At 41.2% G+C, this 22,484-nt stretch overlaps 1 protein-coding gene across 1 annotated transcript in view; it reads left to right on the forward strand.

Moving 5' to 3' along the window:
• Window positions 1-22,484, forward strand: part of CMTM8 (CKLF like MARVEL transmembrane domain containing 8) — a 46,339-nt gene that overhangs the window by 17,107 nt on the left and 6,748 nt on the right. Inside the window, exon 2 of the mRNA XM_061355689.1 lies at window positions 19,850-20,023. Within this exon, the coding sequence (XP_061211673.1) occupies window positions 19,850-20,023 (174 nt within the window). The remainder of the gene's footprint in view (window positions 1-19,849; window positions 20,024-22,484) is intronic.

Consider the following 22,484-nt stretch of genomic DNA (forward strand, 5'->3'; position numbering starts at 1 on the left):
TCTTTGCTTTGAAACTAGTAATATCATGCTTTGGTGGTGGTGGGGGAAATGTACTGTCTATCTCCGACTGCACACAGACTTTTTAAACAAAAAGCTGCCATATCACTGTACAGGTTTAGGCCTTTCCCTTCCCCTCTCAGTGGGAAAACAGGAACTTCTGAGTGGGAGGTGAATAGCTGAAGTACTCAACAAAGAGTATTTGAATAAAAGCTGGTAACACCTCATTACTGTATCTGTATTATTGTCATTCTAGGGAAGAAAATACTGGGCAGAAGAAAGCTGTGATACAAATCTGAGGAAGGAGAAAGGGGAAAAGGTGTGGCAGCTTAAGTAAATACAATTTAGTTGATTGTATATATTGGGATGGTAGAATATAAACAGAACTACAGGAAAAGGTTTGGGTTTTTACAGAAGAACCACTTGGGTGGGAAGGGAGCCTGCTGCTGGCTCAGAGCGCACCCTCAGCCTGTACCCACTTAGCACCTTGCCTTTTATTACCTTACCTAGAGCTCTCCTCTTTGCAACTTTGGCTGCATCACTTACTGCTAATAAATTGCAGGTCAGATGCAAATAGCTTTTGACAAAGTCAGTTGCTGCATTTTTGGCTATTGGGACTGCCAGCTGTTTGCCAAGTCAGGATGTGGGCACCTTCACTGAACCAGCTACTGACCCAGTCATAGTTCCCTTCACCTTAAACCATGATGCGCTGTGACCTGGGCTCTCCAGAGGCAGTTGACTGGCAAGCAGTTGCAAATCTTGGTGCTAAAGGCTGACAAAGTGGCTGCCCTATATTTACCTGCCTTACTCATCTGCCAGTGGTTCATGGCCTTGTCCATTATTCTCACAAGTCAGTCTGTGCCTATGCATGAGGTCATGCCCTGTGACAGAGCTGGTGTCCTGATCTACTGATTCAGCTTCTGTAATGCAGGGGATGGGGGAGGTTGGATGAAGTGGGAAGCAAGCAGTGCTTATACTTTAGACCAGTATTTTGATCTTATGCTGAGGAAATTTGCTTCAATTTTAAGGCAAAATTGAAAGCTGTGTTAGGACTGCGGGTGCACTTGGCTAGCTATGTTTAGGGGTTGTACCAGTTTTCAGTCTAACATGTTCGTCTCCCATAGCAAAGTGCTATGCCTGCAAAGGAGCTAGAAGGAGAATGCATGGGGAATATCTTTCTACTATGAGGTGTAATTGCTGTAAGCACTTTCAGGCATGGGAGATGCACTAATCTATAGCAATCCTTGTAGTTTGCAGCAGTTCTGACATCTGTTGGAAAAACAGATTTAGAGAAAGAAATGGAAATTAGAATGTTTGAAAATTCAAAATCTGATAGCTGTATTGTGGGGACAGTGACAGCAGCAAATAAGCAGGACTTGTTCCTGCTTGTTTCTTGACTTTTCTGTGCTTATGTATTATGGGAGGCAAATACAGAAGTTCTGGTTTCAGTCTGGTAGCTCTTAAATGCAGACAGCTGCAAAGGTCTCCATGCCCGGCTGTTCACTGCAGTTCACAGGTTAGTGTATGTGATGCCTCAAAGCAGTGATTTGTTTACCTTGGTGCACTGGACAGTAGAGTGTGGTAATTCGGGAGCAGATTTGTATGCATTTGTCCTTGCAAAGCAACAACCTGTAGCAGAAAAGCAGAGCAGACGTTTGAGGGACATTAAATCATTTCTGCTCTCTTATTTAAATCTTCAGATACTGAATTTTTTTCTTCTTGAATTGAGACTTTTTTTCCCTTGCACCAGAAAGCTGACATTTGCAGCCAGGTGTTCTGTGTTTTGTTTACACAAGGCCTGTTAAAGCAGTTGGAGAATGTAATACCCTGTCTCACACACAGGCATAAATATACTTAATTTATGACTTGGGTACCTTGAATTTAAAGTGTCAGGTATACAACAGAGCTTTTTACTTTGTTCTCTTCTGCTGCATACACCACTGGAGTATTTATTATGGAGAGCAGACAGGCTGTGGGAAGTATTCAGGCTTGCGGACATTTTGTTTTTCTTCAGAAACTCAAAAAATCAAGTTGTGGAGCAGGGTAACAAGGGCTTCTCTAAAAGCATTGCAGTGTTTTTTTATGTGTTTGTCCAATAATTGTTTTTTTTTTCTTCTGGCATTAATATTTTCACTTCTGTATAATTATTCATTTAAAGTTGCTTTTGTACCCTAAACTTCTCTGCAAACAGTAATTGTTGGACAGTGGTAACAACCCTTGAATAGGTCTGTTGAAAACTCAATTATGGATTAGCCCTGTTCCTGATTTTTTCAAAGTAAACTCTTTTTGCTACTACCATGAAAAGAAAAAAGAGAAAGAAATGAAGGAGGAAAAGAAAAAAAGCGGGGGGTGTGGGGTGTGAAGCATAGCTTGTTGGCAGAAGCAATGTTATGGTTATTTGAGTTGTTGTAACAATTTTTAATACAGCTGTTAGTACAAAGTTATATTTGATGTATCAGTGACAGATGGAGATTTAAGAAAATAATGTGCCTGGAAACTGACTTCAAGACAAATCCAGATGAGAAGCGAGGCTGAGGCTTTTCAACAATGGGAGCAGTAGGCATTATGGCAGCTTATTTAGAGATGCGGAATCTGATCATTGCAATGGCTATGCCAAGATGTCGCCTCTTTCCAAAAAGCATGTTGTAGGTTGAAGTCTTTATACCGTTGCTCACATGGCCAAAATGTTCCTTCCTGACTGTGAAGTCTGTAAACACAAAAAAGCATATGCAATGTTACATATTTATAGGCATGCTGTTCTTCTATGTTGTTAATGCAAAATGTATTCAGGAAATAAAACAATCTTACCACAGAAGGAAAAAGATTTTTCGACTAGGTACTTCCATGACATGTGGATCAGCCTTTGCAAAAGTCTTAATCTTATCTAAAAACATCGATAATTGTTCTTTGGGTTGGACTTTTGTATTTCGAACTCAATATAGATAATCAAGAGGTACAGTAACCTTCTAAATAGTCAGACAACAACAGATCTGGATGCACACTTATTTTCTCATGTCTTCTGTTTGTCAGGCAAGGGGAACTGTTTCAACTTCTGGTGACCAGAGGATTTTGTCCCACAGTGAGGGGGAAAAAAGTCAGTATTGAATAACACCAGTTTTGTGGTGTTCAACTGGAAATGAAAAGATACTTTCTAATTATTTTTTTTTTAATAATGAACAGTTAACGTTTTCTTCATGTTTAAATAAATGTAGAAGGCAGCAATAGGTTTTCTTAGCAGATACTCTGATTTCTCCATTGCATCATATCTGGTTTTACAATTGTGTATCGTAAGTATAGGGCAAAATACAGTTTATTCCCAAAGAAGAAATAAGCTTTCTATTTTAATGTAACAGCTAAGATTTGTGAAACAATGCTGTGTGTCCGCTAATTATAGGCATCTCTATTTACATGCCCTAACAGGAAGATGGAGATGTAAAAATAGCAGCAAAGAGGCAGTGACATTAATAATGCAGCTGTATACAGCATTGTTCTCTTGAAGAACGTAGACACCATTTAAACAAAGTGGAGTACATAAATAGTCAGTCATAATTGAGAAGTAGCTATTGTTAGGAATTATCTTTTAAAAATAGTTCACCTAATTAATGTACAAATAATGGCAGAATGACTTTGTGGGTGTATGTATTTTACATGGACACATGCACCAAATGTTAAATGTAACTTATACAAATCATTGCCATTTATTGAGACACTGGTATTTTTCTGCCTTCTGGAGCTGCATCCCTTCAGGAAAGACAGGATAAAGTAAGATAGAGTGCTATAAAATTTCTTACAAAGGAAAGTTTTATAGGTAGATAGAAGAGGCAAGATCAAGGTAGAAGAACGCTTCACTTGTTCCATTAAGAAAAGTGGTAGTTTTAGTAATAAAAATAATAATAAATAGCCACATTAGGGAAGACAGATATAGACACACACATATGACCCTGTACTTTTGAACTCAAAATCTACTTCTGAGCTTTTGCAGCTTAAATAATAAAAGAAAAAGTAAAAAGAGATTGTATTCAGAGCACAAGTGCTATACCATATCTTCACCTCCAGAAATACACCTCTACCACTGAACTTGAAAGCCTGCAGCAGTTCTTAAAAAAACTGTGAACCAGCCACATGGTAGTGTGTTAAGCTTGCCATCTCCTCCAGCCAAGGAATGCCTCCCAAAAACACTTGGACTGGGAGGATCCAGACCCTATCCTACAGTTAAACTGCGCTCTTGAAACCCTTTCTGCCTTGAGAAGAGATAAGAAATTCATCAATTGAAATTCTTGTTAAATGTGAGGGAACTTCGTTTCTCCAGATCTCAGCTTCAAGTCTCAAAATAAGAATTCAAAAAGCCTGCCAGTATGGTTTTCCTTTTAAGTCTTTCCACCAAGTAGTTGATGTTCCCTACTAATATGAGCTCTCAAATCTACACATAATTTTGTAGTATGATGATAGTCGAAATTTTAAATCAATCTAAATCATATGGCATTGTATTAATTTGATGATAAGACTCATCACAAATCAACTATGTCTCATGTGGGTAATATAAGATGTATTTTTGCTTCTCTACTGCCTGTACAGGGACAGAACTGTTCAAAGGACCAATTTGTGAATGTGACTTCTTAAAGAAATCAGCTATAACTTCTACTCAAAGCCCCAAAACGCATTAATATTTGAATGTTAAATGCAAAAATATTTAACCATGTAGTTTCACCTACCTAAATGATTTATAACTAGCTAGTTTTAAATCTGAAGGTGTTTGTAGTGAATCTTCAGTTTTTTTTTCCCAAAAAACACCTCTAGAGGCTGCGCAAAAGCAACTAGGAAACAAAGAAATAGGTATACAGTTCAATGTGTGTCTCTGTGTGATTAAATTGCTTTGTAATTGCCTACTTTAGAATTTATACTTGAAAACAGTAGTAAGTGAAAACATCCTCAGAAAGTAACTCAGTAATCTGCCTTTTCAGGCAGATTATTTTGGTTTTGGGTCTAAAATGCTATTGCTTTACATTTTTCGTTCTCTGCTGCTGAGGAGCAAAGCAGTAATTCCCAGCTCCATGATATCATAGTGTTTGCCGTAGCAATATTACTTCTCCCAACTCTGTCAGGAAACTGTGGAGACGGTGAATTTGAAATCAACAGCATTGCTACACAATAGCAAGGTGTTTTTTCTTGGGAAATACGAGGTAGTGGGAGTAATCCTTACCTCAGACAGACCTTCCTGAAATAGAAGGAAAATGGAGCAGCAACATTTCTTTTGTTCCCATCCTTCATGATTGTTAGATAAGAGGCCAAGTGGTTTCCTTGCAGAGGTCATGTTTATAGAGGTAAGCGCTGTGGAGGTCACTGCCTTCCAACTGTTTCACAGGGTGCCCTTCTGGAGAGGTGAGTGAGTGCTTTTTAGGACAGGCTGTTTGTCTTCAGTGGCATTTTGCACTATCCCTCTTTATTTTTACATTAAACAAGTGACCATGTTGGAGCTGTTGATAGTAGTAACCCCAGTGCATCCCCAGTGAGTACAGCAGCTATAAGGCTGGTGGTGGCCTGTCTTTCTTCTGACTGACCTGGGGACATGCCCATCACACTGTATTCTGCATAAAGGTACTTTCAGCATATAATAAAGCATTATAGGCAAAGATGAGTTGGTGTCTGTGTAGATAAAATGATGGGTAGCACTGTGTTAGCAAGGGTACACGAGTTAATATATGCATAGTACACAATAACCTATATAAATGTCTCTGCATGTTCAGATCCTCAGGGAAAATGCAAGCCTTAAGTTAGAAGTTACAGGCATCAGTAAACAGTAGTGTGCTCCTGCATGTAGCCCTCAAACCTTAGAAGTATTTAATGTGGAAAGTGCCCTGGGACAAGGATCAATCTTTATGCATTGTACACATTTTAATGACCTGTTAATGATCAACCACTGCTCTGCCAAGAAAATAGATTTTATGATGATATAATTCAAACCAGTTTCTTCACCATTGTTTGAGTTTATTCCTTGTAATCCTACTTTAGAAACAAATGGTATATTGATGTGGCATGTAGTCATCCAGTCCTATTCTATTAACACTTTTGCTGCTTACAGTACTTGGTTGCCAGAGTCTCCTGCAGGAAAGTAAGGCAAATTAAAATCAGAAATTAGTAATGGTGGTTGTAATGGGTCTTGTCAGTGGTCTGTTTAGTCCAGTATTCAGTCTCATCAGACTAATGCTTCAAACTTAGGGAGGAGTGTAAGAGCGACCATATACAGCGCAATTCTTCTCTGCTGTAGTTTCCTAGCTGCTAGCAAACTGCATGGTTAGGAATTTGCAGAGCTGAAGGTTACATCTTGGCTATCATGTATATACGTAATATATGCAGACAAGGGCAGCCTGTCTTCCAATGTGTATGATGTTTCCTGCGGCAATGGATTCTGGAATTTGGTTATGTATTGCGTTTTTTTTTCTTTTGGATTTTTTTTTAATACCACTCACTTCTGGTTGTTGGTTTGTTTTTTTTCTATTTTCTTCCTGAAAATTTAACTGGGTACTGCTTGTGAATCCTAATCCAGTCCTTTGTTCCCTTCTCCATGCCACCCACACTCTGCAATCTTCTGTCATGACCTCCTTAAGTTTTCAATAGAAAATTGGACTTTTTTCCAACTTTTAACTTTCTTTTCTTGCAAGAGCCATTCTCTGAGCCTTGCATAATCCAACCAAATAATTTTAGAAATGGGAGAAAGAAATGAACATACATACTTAGTGTGTGTGGGTACACCACTGATTTATAAAGCTTTGTGATATTTTCTGTTTGGTGGAGGTTTTTATTATTTTACTCCTTTCCTAACAGTTTCTAATCTTCAATTGTGACATTTTTGATTACATGGAACAAAATTTACAACCCAAACCTGGTTTTATTTATTGTTTACCTCCTGATTATCCACACCCTACCTCTGCTTATTTTTTCGGACAATACTGCCTGAGAAACTAAGACAGAAATTCTTTTCTAGTGATTTCACAATTTTAATGGGAGATGGGACAGTCTGTGTTTTCCAGAAAACATCTTCTGGGTTTTTATTTAAACTATCTTTTGATCTGTATTACTGGAGTTAGCTCTGATCTAACACATTCCATGCATATTTTTCAGGTGAAGCAATCTTTGAGCATTGTAATATGCTACTGGGATGGACAGTACAGTTTCCTTACTCTCTCCCACCCCCAAGTTACTTTTCTTAGCTGTCAGTTGAAGTGAGCCAGAGCACTGTATCACAGAAGGCTCCTCATGCATGAGTTTCAGTGTGGTCAGTGGAGGCTGGAGGAGTACATTTGTGATTTATTCGTTTTAGTAGGTGGTAGACTCATTATAACATGAAATTGGGGTGTGCTACTTCATTTTGCTCAGGGACTATTTGCTTTATGCCTAGGCAGCACTGCAGTGTTGCAGTACCTATTCTGACCAGAAAGTTTCCCACTTGCATGCCCATCGCTAACCACCTCTGTCTGCTCTTCCCAATGAGACATTAAAGTTTCTTGGGCACTCTTGAAAGCTGGCTCTGCCTCTCAGTGTGAATCCTTTTGTAAGTGCATGCTGACACCCTTATTTGTGTGTGCTGAGGCCAGTACACCCTCGCTCCATGGCTGATCTGGATAATGAGCGTCACTGTCTGAACAGCAGGACTGGTTCAGTGCTCAGTTTTTGTAGGCAAAGGTGCTCTTGGACTCTTTCTTGGGATGCCAGGGTAGATGTGGGGGGACTTCTCTGCTCCGTGGAGCTGTGGGAAAGGCACCAGAGGTCTGTCAGCTGTTGAAGGGCTTGGTGTGAATTCTCACTTGAGAACAGGCATGCTCCCTGTTGGGTGGAATGTCTGCCAGTCGGACCTTGACTCATTTTGAGCCTGGGTCAGGTGTTTTTTCTGTGGCTTGTAATCGGATTTGGACTAGACTCTTGGAGTGAGTGCAGTCTATAGTGAAGATGTATTTCTGGAGCATATTTTTGACATATGCTGCTCCCAGTAGTTTTCTTTCTTAGGAAATCCATTCTTAAAAACAGCTCTCTGGGTGAGACCTCTCAAGTGATGGTTTGTATTGCCAGTATTTCAAGCCCTCACATTTGGTCTGTAGTGAGGGGTACTTGCTGGTGCTTCCATGGAAGTAAGAACATGATAAACTTTTGTTGTGGTTTAAACCCAGTCAGCCACACTGTTTCTACTTCCCCCCTCTTTCTTTCCTTTCCCCCCCTCTGTTCCCAGAGGGATGGTGAGGAGAATTGAAAGAATGTAACCCCCACGGATTGAGATAAGAACAGTCCAGTAACTAAGGTGTAACACAAACCACTGCTGCTACCACCAATAACAATAATGATGAAGGAAATAACAAAGGAAAAGAACATGATACCACCTGCTGAAATGAGGCCGACCGAGAAGAGAGTGCCCTTCCGGGTAACTCTCAGTTACCTCCCTGGGCATGACGTGCTGTGGTATGGAATACCTCCTTGGTCAGTTTGGGTCAGGTGTCCTGTCTCTGCTTCCTCCCAGCTTCCCTTCCTCCCTGGCAGAGAACAAGATTCACAAAGTCCTTGGTCAGAGCAAACATCAGTGTTACCAGCTCTGTTCCCAGGCTGAAAGTCAAAACACAGCGCTGCACCAGCTACTAAGAAGGAGAAAAATTGACTGCTACTGCTGAACCCAGGACAACTTTGAAGACTTGTGGGAAGTTTCAACACCAAAACTGGTTGTTTGAAAATAATTCAGAAGGTATTCAGACTATTTTTAGAAATACTGCGAATGTAGAAGAGTAGATTTTGCACAGTTTTATTACAAGTAGATGTGTTTTCAAAGGTAGGAGAGACTTGAGATCTGTAGCTGCTACTCAGCTTGACACTAAGAGTTGTACTGTATAAATGATATAATACTGCATTGGTAGGTTTATCATGACCACTGGCATGTTTCTGTGAGCACTGTGGATTATTTAATTTTGATAGAAAGGCAAAGCACTGAAAAGTCTCAGCAAAAACACCAGCACACCAGCCTTTCCTTTTATGTGGTGTACAAATTTCCAAAACATACAGAAATCAAAGGAATTTGGTTTTACCCTCAAGTCCAGAGCAGGGCCATGAAGATGAGGGCTATGAAGGCTGGAGCACTTCTGCTATGGAGACAGGCTGAGAGGGCTGGGCTTGTTCAGCCTGGAGAAAAGAAGGCTTAGGGGAGACCTTAGAGCAGCTTCCAGTACCTAAACAGAGCCTGCAAGAAACCTGGAGAGGTACTTTTTACAGAGGCCTGTAGTGACAGGACAGGGGGAAATGGCTTTAAACTGACAGAGGGGAGATTTAGATTACATGTCAGAAAGAAATTCTTTACTGGGAAGGTGGTGAGATACTGATACAGGAGAGTAGCTGTGGCTGCCCTAGCCCTGCCAGTGTTCAAGAGCAGGCTGGACAGGACTTCGAGCAACCTGGTCTAGTGGAAGGTGTCCCTGCCCATGGCAGGGGGTTGGAATTAGATGAGCTTTAAAGTTCCTTCCAACCCAAACCATTCTGCATTTCTGTGTAGATCACAAGTTCTCTTATATGAAATTGACTCACTAGAAGACAGCCCAGATGAATCACAAAGCTTTCCTCCACCTAGGAGCTCTTGGCAAAGTAAATGCTTCCAACTGCTGCTAATACCAAATGTTTATGGAGGAAAAGCGGAGTACCATGTTGTCAGTAATGAGGAGGGGAACAGTAGTAACTGCCTGATGTCAACCCATTGTAAGGCTTCATGTTACAGAATCACAGAATCCCAAGGGTTGGAAGGGACCTCAAGAGATCATCTGGTCCAACGCCCCTGCAAAAGCAGGGTAACCTAGAGTACATCACACAGGAACTTGTCCAGGTGGGCCTTGAATATCTCCAACGTGGGAGACTCCACAACCCCCCTGGGCAACCTGTTCCAGTGCTCTGTCACTCTCACAGTAAAGAAGTTCTTCCTGATGTTAAAGTGGAACCTTCTATGCTCCAGTTTACACCCATTGCCCCTTGTCCTATCGCTGGATATCACTGAAAAAAGCCTAGCTCCATCCTCCTGACACCCACCCGTTACATATTTGTAAACACTGATGAGGTCACCCCTCAGTCTCCTCTTCTCCAAGCTGAAGAGACCCAGCTCTTTCAGCCTCTCCTCATAAGGGAGATGTACCACTCCCTTAATCATCTTTGTGGCTCTGTGCTGGACTCTTTCAAGCAGTTCCCTGTCCTTCTTGAACTGAGGGGCCCAGAACTGGACGCAATATTCCAGATGCGGCCTAACCAAGGCAGAATAGAGGGGGAGGAGAACCTCTCTTGACCTACTAACCACACCCTTTCTAATGCACCCCAGGATGCCATTTGCCTTCTTGGCCACAAGGGCACATTGCTGGCTCATGTTCATCCTCCTATCCACCAGGACCCCCAGGTCCCTTTCACCTTTGCTACTTTCCAGCAGGTCAGTCCCCAACCTGTACTGGTACATGGGGTTGCTCTTCCCCAGATGCAAGACTCTACACTTGCCCTTGTGGAATTTCATCAAATTTCTCCCCACCCAACTCTCCAGCCTGTCCAGGTCTCGCTGAATGGCAACACAGCCTTCTGGTGTGTCAGCCATTCCTCCCAGTTTAGTGTCATCAGCAAACTTGCTGAGAGTACACTCGGTTCCCTCATCCAGGTCGTTGATGAAAATATTAAACAGCACTGGTCCCAGCACCGACCCCTGAGGCACTCCACTAGTCACACACCTCCAGCTAGATTCTGCACCATTGACCACAACTCTCTGCCTTCTTCCTTCCAACCAGTTCTTGATCCACCTCACTACCTGATTGTCAAGCCCACACTTCCTTAGCTTATCTATGAGAATGCTGTGGGAGACAGTATCAAATGCCTTACTGAAATCAAGAAAAACCACATCTACTGCTCTACCATCATCCCTCCACCTAGTAACTTCCTCATAGAAGGCTATAAGGTTGGTCAAACATGACTTCCCCCTCATAAAACCATGTTGGCTGTTCTTAATAACTCCCTCATCCTTGATATGCCTAGAAATGGAGTCAAGAATAAGTTGTTCCATCACCTTTCCAGGGATGGAGGTATGGCTGACCGGTCTATAATTACGCGGGTCCTCCTTCTTGCCCTTCTTATAGACTGGTGTGACATTTGCCATCCTCCAATCCTCAGGCACCCCTCCCGTTTCCCACGACTTACCAAAGATGATGGAGAGTGGCCCAGCAATGACCTCCGCCAGCTCCCTCAGCACCCGTGGGTGCATTCCATCCAGACCCATCGATTTATAGATGTCCAGATTGCATAGGTGATCCCTAACCCAATCCTCATCTACCAAAGCAAACTCCTCCTTTGTCCTGAGTCCTTCTGGGGCAATAGGAATCTGGGGCCCCCGGGGTGAGTCTGCAGGAGTAAAGACAGAGGCAAAGAAGGCATTCAGCACCTCTGCCTTCATTATATCCTCTGTCTCCAGGGCACCCACCTCATTCAGCAGTGGGCCTATATTGCCTCTTGTGTTAGTTTTATTTGCTATGTATTTGAAGAAGCCCTTTCTATTGTCCTTAACCCGACTAGCAAGATTAAGTTCCAAGGAGGCTTTAGCTGTCCTAATTGGACAACAACTGTTCTATATTCCTCCCAAGTGGCCAGCCCCTCTTTCCATAATCCATAGATTCTCCTTTTCCACTTGAGTTTGCCCAGCAGCTCCTTGTTTAACCACGCTGGTCTCCTAGCTCCCTTACTTGATTTCCTGACCACTGGGACTCTCAGATCCTGAGCTTGGAAGAAGCGGTCCTTGAATGCTGACCAACTATCTTGAGCCCCTTACCGCCTAGTACCCTTTCCCATGAGACTTCTCTTAGCGGTTGAGTGAACAGGCCGAAGTTGGCCCTTCGGAAATCTAGAACTGTGGCCTTGCTAGGTATTCTATTCCTCCCACACAGGATCCTAAACTCCACCATCTCATGGTCACTGCGGCCAAGGCTGCCATATGAAAACGTTAAAAAAGAGACTGGGAAAGAGAAGCAGTAGGCTAAGGCCATGTAATGGTTACATTATTACAGCATACATTAATGTGGTCCTCGAAATTTCAAAGGCACTTAAACAAGGATCTTGTATATCTAAAAAATGTAGCTGAAAGGTGTTTTTGGATTTCCTCACCTTTGCATCCTTACTCACTGTTAATAGAAATTTTATTTAAGTTTGAATCCTTCCAGTTTTAAAAATTAAGGTTTGAAACATGTTTAGCATCTTTTGTCTGATGACTGAACAAACAAGATTTAAGTATTTTAGTCTGGATTGATATTTGACTGATTTATCCAGTACTTGTAGGCTTTCACCTTATTTTTCCTCCATGGGCATTAAAATACAATTTTGTAAATAGTATTTTTTTTTTTTTATTTTTTAGGTAGAACAAACATATGCTCCTTATTTTGAGCAGTTTGTGGATAAACCTACATTTGGTGTTGCTGGAAGTGAACCTATCACAGTTCCTTTGTGTGGGCGCTCTAACTTAGTATAACCCTTGTGGAAGATTTCTATATATATCTCGCTTCTTTTGAGCATTCCCTTTTAATTTGCAGGGGTTTGGCACTGTGTGCAAATCACTTCTGATGTTTCTGCTGGCATTTGGAGCTGCAAGTGCCCCCTTCGTAAAGCTTTTTCTAACAGAAAAGCAGTGATTGTGCTCCCTCTAGTGGCAAAAAGGTGGAATCATTGTATGTCACTTCACGGGTTGGGTGTTAAGAGAAAAAGCTCGATGTAAAGACATTTAAGTGCAGTACAAATTCCCCATTTAGACATAGCTGGAAGAAAAAGCAAATAATTCTGTATCTGTCAAGTATAATACAGTTAAATCTGCCTGTTCTTACTACTGATTGTCCTGGACATGTCTTCCAGAAGCAATAGAAGAAGAATGTCCCTTTTCCCTCATTTTTTTCTGGTTTTGATTCACAGTATAAGCTCCTGTGTTTTGGTGTGATCCATGTCATGACAGGTTTGGAAGAATGTTTGCTCGTCTTACCAAGTGCTTACAAACACCCAAGGGGTGTTGACTACTCAACATCAAATAAGTGGAGCCCCTATAGTGTTGAACTGCTGGTCTGGCTGCCCTTAGGAATTCTTGCTTATCCCCTTAGTGCCTGATGAAAAGCATCTCCAACATGTCTTCCAAAGGGCCATGGAAGGTGAGATAAGAAACTAGGGAGCAAGCATGAGTAATGTTCCTGCGCTCCCTGCCCACAGGAGACTCCCTGGTTCTCTTTTTGCCTGCAGAAAATAGCCAGTGGAAGAAGATTGAAGTTGAGACATTCACAGGCTGCATGTGCTGCTGCTGAGGTAGCTCCTAACTTGTGATTTAATGTGAAATAGTGCTGTGCAATAATTAGAATAGTCTTCCTTCTAGTTGTAAATCTCCTTTCTTGGGAAGGAGATGCAAGATGTTTTGCTTTCTACTTGCTGGATTCTGTCCATGTTTAAGTGTCTTGACTAAAGGAGACAATTGTTGCTGCAAATGCACAACTCTTCTAGTCTCCTTCTACCATAATTTCCATCTGTGCCAGTAGCAACTCTGTATAAATCCTGTAATACTTATGCATAGGCAGAACTGAAATGGTCCTAGGAAGCATCTCTAGGATAAAGAATGGGAAAAGCTTCAGGCAAACATGCCAAGTAGTTGGGGGGGAGGGGCGTTGTTTGTTTTATTTATTCATTTATTTGTTTATTTCATGAAACTAGATGACTCTTGAGATTTCCTCCCTGTCAGTTCTGCTACAATGCGACTCTTTTTTTCCTTTGAAAGGAATTGTCCTGCTGAGTTAACCAGTCAAGATGAACACTTCAGAATGTGTAACACCAGTGTCACTGGAGAGGGGTCACTACATCTTAGGCTTTTTAAATACAGTTTGCAAGTACAAATTCAGTTCTGCAGTTTTTAAGCTGCTTCAAACAGAAAAAATGGAAGCATAGATTCAAGCTCACACCTGCTTTCATACCTGTTGACTTGTACCAGTGACAGAAGACAAGGTATGTCACATCTGCTAGGCAGCAAAGCCTTCATTGGTTTTTAAATGACTAAATAGTCTGATACTTCTGAAGTTCTCAGCACTGTGGAAAAATTATGGTGCTTATTTAAGGGTTGGAATGTGCAATTAAGCGTCTAATTTTAAACCTGCACACTCCATATTATTGAACTTTGCTACAAAGTTATTTCCTTTTTATGATATCTGCCAACTGCTGAAGTATGCATTAGTACATTTCACATATTAATGCATTCTAGTAGCGGAGGTACCTGATGAAGCAGGAGCTGCCATATGATCACAAAATAGATATCTGAGTTGAAATCAGAGACTGCAGTAAACAAGGGAAAACTGCTGGCCTTTACTATGTACTGAGTGAACTCCCTGGCTCCCATCTGACTTGAAAAACTGGACCCAGTTGCTGGAACCCTTACAGTCTCAGGACCCAGTGTCCCCTCTCATCAACTACCACATATATTATTTTCTTTGGTCTTTTTGACTCCTTTTCCTCCCTTACTCAGGCTCATTTTGACAGGATCATAGTATGATCCTGTAAATCTAAATAAGCCCAGTATTCTGACATGCTCATAGATTACGTACTTAGCTATTACTAACGCACTGTAGCATACCTGGTTATAAAGAGATACAGGCCTTTCCCACTTCCTGCGTGGGGCTTTCTCCATTGTCTTTCAGCTGATCTGAAGCAGTGAAGGTAGCTGTGTGTATGCTGTGCACGCTGAATCACTATGGGCATTCCCCAGGTATTGCAGTTGCTGGTCTTTGCTTTACAGTGTCGTATACCTGCCACTCAGTTGCCAGACTCTGTACACTAGATGCTCATGGAAATAGCATTTAAATATAGTCCAGTTATTCCCAGTGGGGAGGTTTGTTATCAAATCAGCAGAAAAAACATCATTCTTGGCACCAGCAGATGCACAGCTGTCATCCAGTTTGTTGAACAGCAAATGTGTAAGGGACAGTGAGAATATTATGAGACAGGCTTTTAACACTGCAGAAGCTATCTCAGTATTTAATATGCTGAGACTACAAGCTTACCATGACGGACTTGCCAAAGGTGTCTGTGTTCCTTTGGCTCCTTAGGTATATAATTTATTGCTTATGTTTATATATGCAGTAAAACCATTGCCATATCATTTAACTACACACAGTGAATTGTTGTCCATGAGCTGATCTGACCTTTTCAGTTCTAATCAAGAAATCTGAAATATTATTTCAGCCTGTCAGCTCCAGTAATATGCAGTAAGAGTATCTGGATGTAACTGAAAATGTCATATGCACTGTAATATGCAAGCCATCAAAGTTATGATGCATATGAACCCAGGAACTGGCTAGGAATATAAATCTGTAACATCCATGGTGCATCACAGTTGCTTAGATAAATTGTTCTGCCATTGCCATATCATTTAACTACACACAGTGAATTGTTGTCCATGAGCTGATCTGACCTTTTCAGTTCTAATCAAGAAATCTGAAATATTATTTCAGCCTGTCAGCTCCAGTAATATGCAGTAAGAGTATCTGGATGTAACTGAAAATGTCATATGCACTGTAATATGCAAGCCATCAAAGTTATGATGCATATGAACCCAGGAACTGGCTAGGAATATAAATCTGTAACATCCATGGTGCATCACAGTTGCTTAGATAAATTGTTCTGCCATTGATACAGGCTAGCTAAAAACATGCAAAAGTAATTCTTTGGAATAAGTGTGAGGTGTACAGCCATTTCAATATTAAAATGATCTTGAAAGAGGGGTGATAGCACCAGTTTAGACTATAACTGGAAAAAAAACAGTGACCAGTGAGAGTACCAGTCATCTAGTTACTGTCTTGCTAGCTTCACTGTGTGATAATATAAGATTAGTGGTCTCATGTAACCTCAAATTTTCCCTTTTAAAGATTTAATAATTTGCTGCTTGGGAAGTTTTTACTCTTTCCATAAATAATTCATTATATAATCTCTGAGGTGTTCTTATCAGTCTTACTGGTGTTGAATTTAGTATTGAGCATTTTTCATAGTCTTGTGCTTTTTTTATGAGAAAGTCTACTTCTATTTTCAAAAGCTTTCTAAAACCCAACCCTGTTGTCAGTAGGTTATGGTGCTTAATGGTGGTTAATTTCTTTGTTTTCCTGTTATCTTCAAAGTTTCTATGCGTGGTATTTACTTGCTATTCAGATCTAGGATAAATCTCTCCTTAATTACTACTTATTAAATGTGAGACAATTATGCATTGCTATAATTTCTGGATAACAAATGTAAACTTGGATTAAAGTGGATGGGCACAATGGAAAGCAACTTTGTATCCTAAGAAAATGGTATTTTGTTAGCTGATTTTATTAATCTATCAAGGTTGTTTCATCCTTAGTTTTTAGACTAAAATTGAGTTGGGTTTTAATCTAATCATGGGGAGTTCATGCAATTTGGGGTATTATTAACTGAATTGATGGTATTAGTAAATGTTGTTGGAACCAGAATTAAAATTAACTATAGGAAGCATTGCTGAACTGATAACTTTGCATTAAATAGTACATACAATTGAGCATTTTCAAACAGTCTTTAGTGCTAACTGTGTAGTCCAAGGCATAGGAATCCATCACATGTTACAACATCCGGTGAAAAATGAATTCAATATAACCCCTACCACGGGAGAGACTCTTACTTAAGGCGATACGGCAGGTGAAAACTGGCAAGGCAGCTGAAGTCGACAGGATCCCACCCAAAATCTGGAAGCATGGAGGCCAAGCACTTCATGCTAAATTACACAAGCTAGTTGTGTGCTGTTGGGAACAAGGTAAATTACCATCAGATTTTCGTGACACAATCATCATCATTCTGTATAAGAAAAAAGGTGTAAAGTCAAGACTGCTCAAGCTACCGAGGTATATAACTCTGCTCTCCATTGCTGGAAAAACCCTTGCAAAAGTACTATTGAACAGACTAGTACCTGCTATAGGGGAAGAACATCTACCTGAAAGTCAGTGTGGTTTCAGAGCTAATAGAAGTACTACAGACATGGTATTTGTTCTCAGACAACTGCAAGAGAAGTGTAGAGAGCAGAATAAGGGGCTCTATGTAACTTTTGTTGACCTCACCAAAGCTTTTGACACTGTGAGCAGAAAAGGCCTGTGACTGATCTTGGAATGATTAGGTTGTCCCCCAGAGTTCCTCAAAATGATTGTTCTGTTACATGAGGATCAGTGCAGCCAAGTCAGACATGGCAATGCACTCTCTGAGCCCTTCCCAATAACCAGTGGTGTGGAACAAGGTTGTGTTCTCACAACAGATTTATTAACAGTCTTCTTCAGCATGATGCTCCAAAGGGCTACAGCAGACCTCGACGAACAAAACGGCATTTATATTTGATATCATACTGATGGGAGCCTATTCAGTTTAAGGCGACTGAAGGCCCACACTAAGACCCTAAATCATCTTGTCCGTGAATGCTTTTTGCTGACAATGCCGTCCTTGTTGCCCACACAGAAGCAGCTCTGCAGCGTTTAACATCTTGCTTTGCGGAGGCGGCTGAGCTTTTCGGGCTAGAAGTCAGCTTGAAGAAGACTAGTTCTCTACCAACCTGCACCACAAGAAGGTTGCCATCTTCTCCACATTACCATTGGCAAGTCAGAGCTTAAGTCAGTTTAGCAGTTCAGCAGTCTGGGAAGCATTATTTCCTCAGATGCCATGGTCAACAAAGGGATAGACAACAGAATAGCAAAGGCATATAGAGCCTTTGGAAAACTCCATAAAAGAGTCTGGTGCAATAAAAACCTGAAGAAAAGTACAAAGATTAGTGTCTATAGAGCCATTGTACTGTCTACTCTTTTATATGGGTCTGAATCATGGGTTATCTACCGCCATCACCTGCAATTCCTCGAACACTTTCATCAGAGCTGCCTCTGTATGATTCTGAACATCCATTGGACTGACTATGTGTCAAATGTTACTGTCCTTGAATAGGCAAGGGTCACCAGCATCGAGGCCATATTGCTGAAATCGCAGCTGCGCTGGGCAGGGCACGGCACGGCACGTCTCTAGGATCACTGCCTCCCTAAGATTGTGTTTTACAGTGAACTCGCCACCGGTTGCTGCAAGAGAAGTGCCCCAAAGAAGAGATATGAGAACTCCCTGAAACAATACCTCAGCCTTGGCCATATTGACATCAGTGGTCCACCTTGGCCTCCAATCGAGAGACTTGGAGACACCATACATAACGCTGTTGTCTCCTTTGAGAACACACGCAGAATTAGTCTTGAGGAGAAAAGACAACGTAGAAAGAATCGCACCCTGCCTATGCCACCCAAGGAGACGTTTCGCTGTGCTTTTTGCAACTGGATTTGCCTATTCTGCATTGGCCTTTTTAGTCATCAGCACGCTTGTAGTAAGCGTGAGTAAAGCCCTTCCCAAATCTTCGTTTGCGAAGTCAAGCCATGATGATGATGAAATAGTAGTGTGTATTTTAAACTACCCAATTCTGTGATTCTGTAACACTGAAATGTTCTTGTGAGGCAATGCTGCCCTCCGCTGGTATGCTGCGGAACGTAGGATTTTATCCCAGACCAATTTCTAGGGCTTCCTTTATAAAGAAATTGCTGAATTGGTGAAAATGATGGAAAAGAATACTCTTAAAAAGACCATTGTGTGCCTGCTCTATTACAAGACCAAAGAAAGAGTGGAACAGACAATTGTGCAGTGCTTTTATGTATGCATAGTGCAGATGTGAATGAATGTATAAATAATGTACAGGAGTATACTGTGAACACAAGACAACAAACTGAGGGCTGAATTAAGTTTGGGTGGAAATCTGAAGGATGAACTGTTACTGGTTTTAAGGTATAAAAATATCCCTTTCTTTGTGTAATTATGATTTTTCTAACTGCTAGACAACTTGCAAAATGCAGAGCTTTTCTTCCTGTGGTATGACCTCTCTTTTATTTTCTCCTCATGCATCTTAATACATTGAAGATCGCCTAACACTAGAAAAAACAGGAGAGATTATGTTAAAAATACCTACTTCATGTGTTTCTTTGCCTCAGATTTGAACAGATTGCCAGATTAAGGATCAGAAAGGGATCTTTTTTTCCCCAGAGCACTTTGCTTAGCTCATGTGAGTTCTTGTCTACTATTTACGATCGGTTCACTTGAGAGGTGTTTTAAGAGCTGTGAAATATAATGACATTACCAACCCGACCTGCTGTGGTCCAGCAGCATGTTATAGTAGTGGTAGCTGTTGATACTTTGTTGATACTAGGTCCTAGTATAATATTTACTACTATAATAGTAGTGACTAGTCCTAGTCTCCGAGGACTATAGTAGGTCCTAGGAGTTGTTCTGTGTCTGTGACCCTGTCAGTCCACAGAGCAGGCATGAACCATTTTGAACGAGACCCCAGCTACTCCAGTTAATTGTGACTGTGGTAGATGGGACCTGAAGATCCCAGTAGTCCTTCATAGACTTCTGTTTCTAAAGTGACTTCACTAACTGCAAAATAGTAGTATTTACCTTTATGCACATAAGGTAGTAGGCTATAATAAGCAATCTAAAAATAAGAACTAGCTGTAAAACCATTGCAAATATGGCTCCATCGCAGTTAAAGGTGAGTTAAATCAACACTGGGACGCCTCATTTTGCCTTTCACTTTGTGACACCCTGCCTCAGCAAATTCAGTTTTATATGGTTTTCTTTTTGTTAGGTTAGTATTCTCCCAGTGTAGCATCCCAGCTCAGGTCATCAAATAGTTATGTGAATGGCAGTAGTGTTGTTCCTTGACCCAGAACAAATGTACAAGGTCCAAGACTGTAACAGTTTCCTTTCTTCTCCGTAACTTCTGCAGGTACTGGGGCTTCTGGTGTGGACCTTGATTGCTGGAACAGAATACTTTCTGTATCCAGCCTTCGGCTGGGTGATGTTTGTAGCTGTGTTTTACTGGGTTCTCACAGTCTTCTTTCTGATCATCTACATGACAATGACCTACACCAGGATCCCCCAGGTGCCATGGACCACGGTGGTAAATACACCCCTTCTTTATTGTTTCAGGTTTGCTTCATTATGAAGAGACAAAAATATTAATGCATTCTATGGGTGTAGTTAACCAACTGTACTTGTGCATTTTACAGAATTTTCCCTAATTACTGTGTAGCTGCATACTTGCAGTGTTTAACCTTCATACTACCCAGACACTTTTAGAACACTTTTCCTATGATGTTACACTGTTTTTTTCAGTGGTTGGTGCAGTTACTTGATTTTTAATGATGTATGCGCGACTGATACTTATGCACAGTGGCTTTTTTTCACCCATGTAGTGATTACATCCCATGAAAAATAAGTCTCTTCGTGCCTCTGAGCTAACAGACCTGGCCATATGTTTTAAACAGCAGATATCCCTATTTGAATCAACACCATGAATTGGAAGTGGGACCCTGGCTTTTAAAACAGGAAAAGCAAAGGTGGTTCAGAGGTGGCAACAGTCTGAGAATCCGTATATGGTCTACTGTGAAAAAGGTGCTGAAAATTAGTGTTACATATATAAATATTAAATATGTGTTACATAATGATTGGCTTTGAGCTCAAGACTTAATGCAAGTCAGATAAACAGCTAATGTAATTACAGAAAAATTTCCCATGCACTTAAAATTCAGATCCAGTTTTTGTGAATGGATCAAATCTGGCTAGCTGCACCTCTCAATGGTATATTTTTACATGAATTTCATAACAGGCTGATATTCAGGGTAATAGATCCTAAAAGTTATTGTCATCTCAGCCAACTGGCTGTTTGGGACTCATCCAAAAATTACTATATGTTTTAGCTGTGCATTTGCGTGGTACAGTGAGATGATGTTATCTGTTTTCTTTGCCTTTTTTTTTCCTACTAGCCAGGGATTATTGACTAGAATTCTGTTATTTTTTTGTGATATTTGACTGTTGTATTGCAAACTGCTTGTTATCGACTGTATTTTGTACGTGACCAAAATGGAATACTCTTTTCTTTTAGTCTTCCCATTTGCTGCTGTAATAAATAGCCAGCTATAGCAATTACTAATAAGAACAACTAAGCTTATGTTCAGATAGCTTCTCTGTTTTCAAGTTTCATGACCAGCAATTGCCATTAAGGCTATAACACTGCTATAGAAATGTTGGATTATTTTGATTACAGCACTTATTGCTCTGCCTCCTTAAGCGACAGTTAGCTCAAATGATGCCTATTGTATGTAGTATCCAAAATTACATCTGGACTTCTCTGTCATAAATTCACTTTTTGCAGCTTAAGCACATTACCAGATTGCTTAAGATGCAGTTACTTTTACTGCAAACTAACCCAAAGGATGTGCTTCAAAAGTGACTCTCCTTAATAGTGCGTGTTCTTTGCTAAAACAATCAATGCAACCTTTTAAATTATGGTAAACTTGAGCTTAAGAAGCAGATGGTAATTTAGCATGAACCATTTGGTTTGAGTAATATATTGACAGTAAAGGCCCAATCAGCTTGCACTGCATTCAGTCTTCTGCAACAGTGTTATTTCCCAGAACAGCACTTCTCAAAAAGTATGTGCTTTTTTTCTCTTCTATATGACAAGATATTGCAGGAATTTACAGGGCAGAGCAGTTGATGTCATCTACCTGGATTTGTGTAAAGCGTTTGACACTGTCCCGCATGACATCCTTGTCTCTAAATTGGAGAGACATCAATTTGATGGATGGACCACTCGATGGATAAAGAACTGGCTGGATGGCCGCACACAAAGAGTTGTGGTCAATGGCCCAGTGTCCGGCTGGAGATCAGTAATGAGTGGTGTCCCTCACGGATCGGTGTTGGGACTGGTCTTGTTCAACATCTTTGTTGGTGACATGGAGAGTGGGATTGAGTGCACCCTCAGCAAGTTTGCCGATGACACCAAGCTGTGTGGTTCAGTTGATACGCTGGAGGGAAGGAATGCCATCCAGAGGGACCTTGACTTGCTTGTGAGGTGGGCAAATGCCAACCTTATGAAGTTTAACCATGTCAAGGGCAAGGTCCTACACCTGGGTTGGAGCAATCCCAGGCACAGCTACAGGCTGGGCAGAGAAGAGATTCAGAGCAGCCCTGCAGAGAAGTATTTGAGGGTGTTGGTCTATGAGAAACTTAACATGAGCTAGCAGTGTGTGCTCGCAGCCCAGAACCATATCCTGGGCTGCATCAAAAGGAGCATAACCAGCAGGTCAAAGGAGGTGATCCTGCCCCTCTGCTCTCATGAGACCTCACTTGGAGTACTGTGTACAGTTCTGGTGTCCTCAACATAAAAAGGACATGGAACTGTTGGAACAAGTCCAGAGGAGGGCCACGAGAATGATCAGGGGACTGGAGCACCTCCTGTATGAAGATGGGCTGAGAAAGTTGGGGCTGTTCAGCCTGGAGAAGAGAAGGCTGTGTGGAGACCTCATAGCAGCCTTCCAGTATCTGAAGGGGGCCTATAGGGATGCTGGGGAGGGACT

This window comes from Neopsephotus bourkii, unplaced genomic scaffold (assembly GCF_033783945.1).
Source record: "Neopsephotus bourkii isolate Nb327-2 ecotype Australia unplaced genomic scaffold, CSIRO-AGI_Nbou_v1 NB_832, whole genome shotgun sequence".
Lineage (NCBI taxonomy): Eukaryota > Metazoa > Chordata > Aves > Psittaciformes > Psittacidae > Neopsephotus > Neopsephotus bourkii.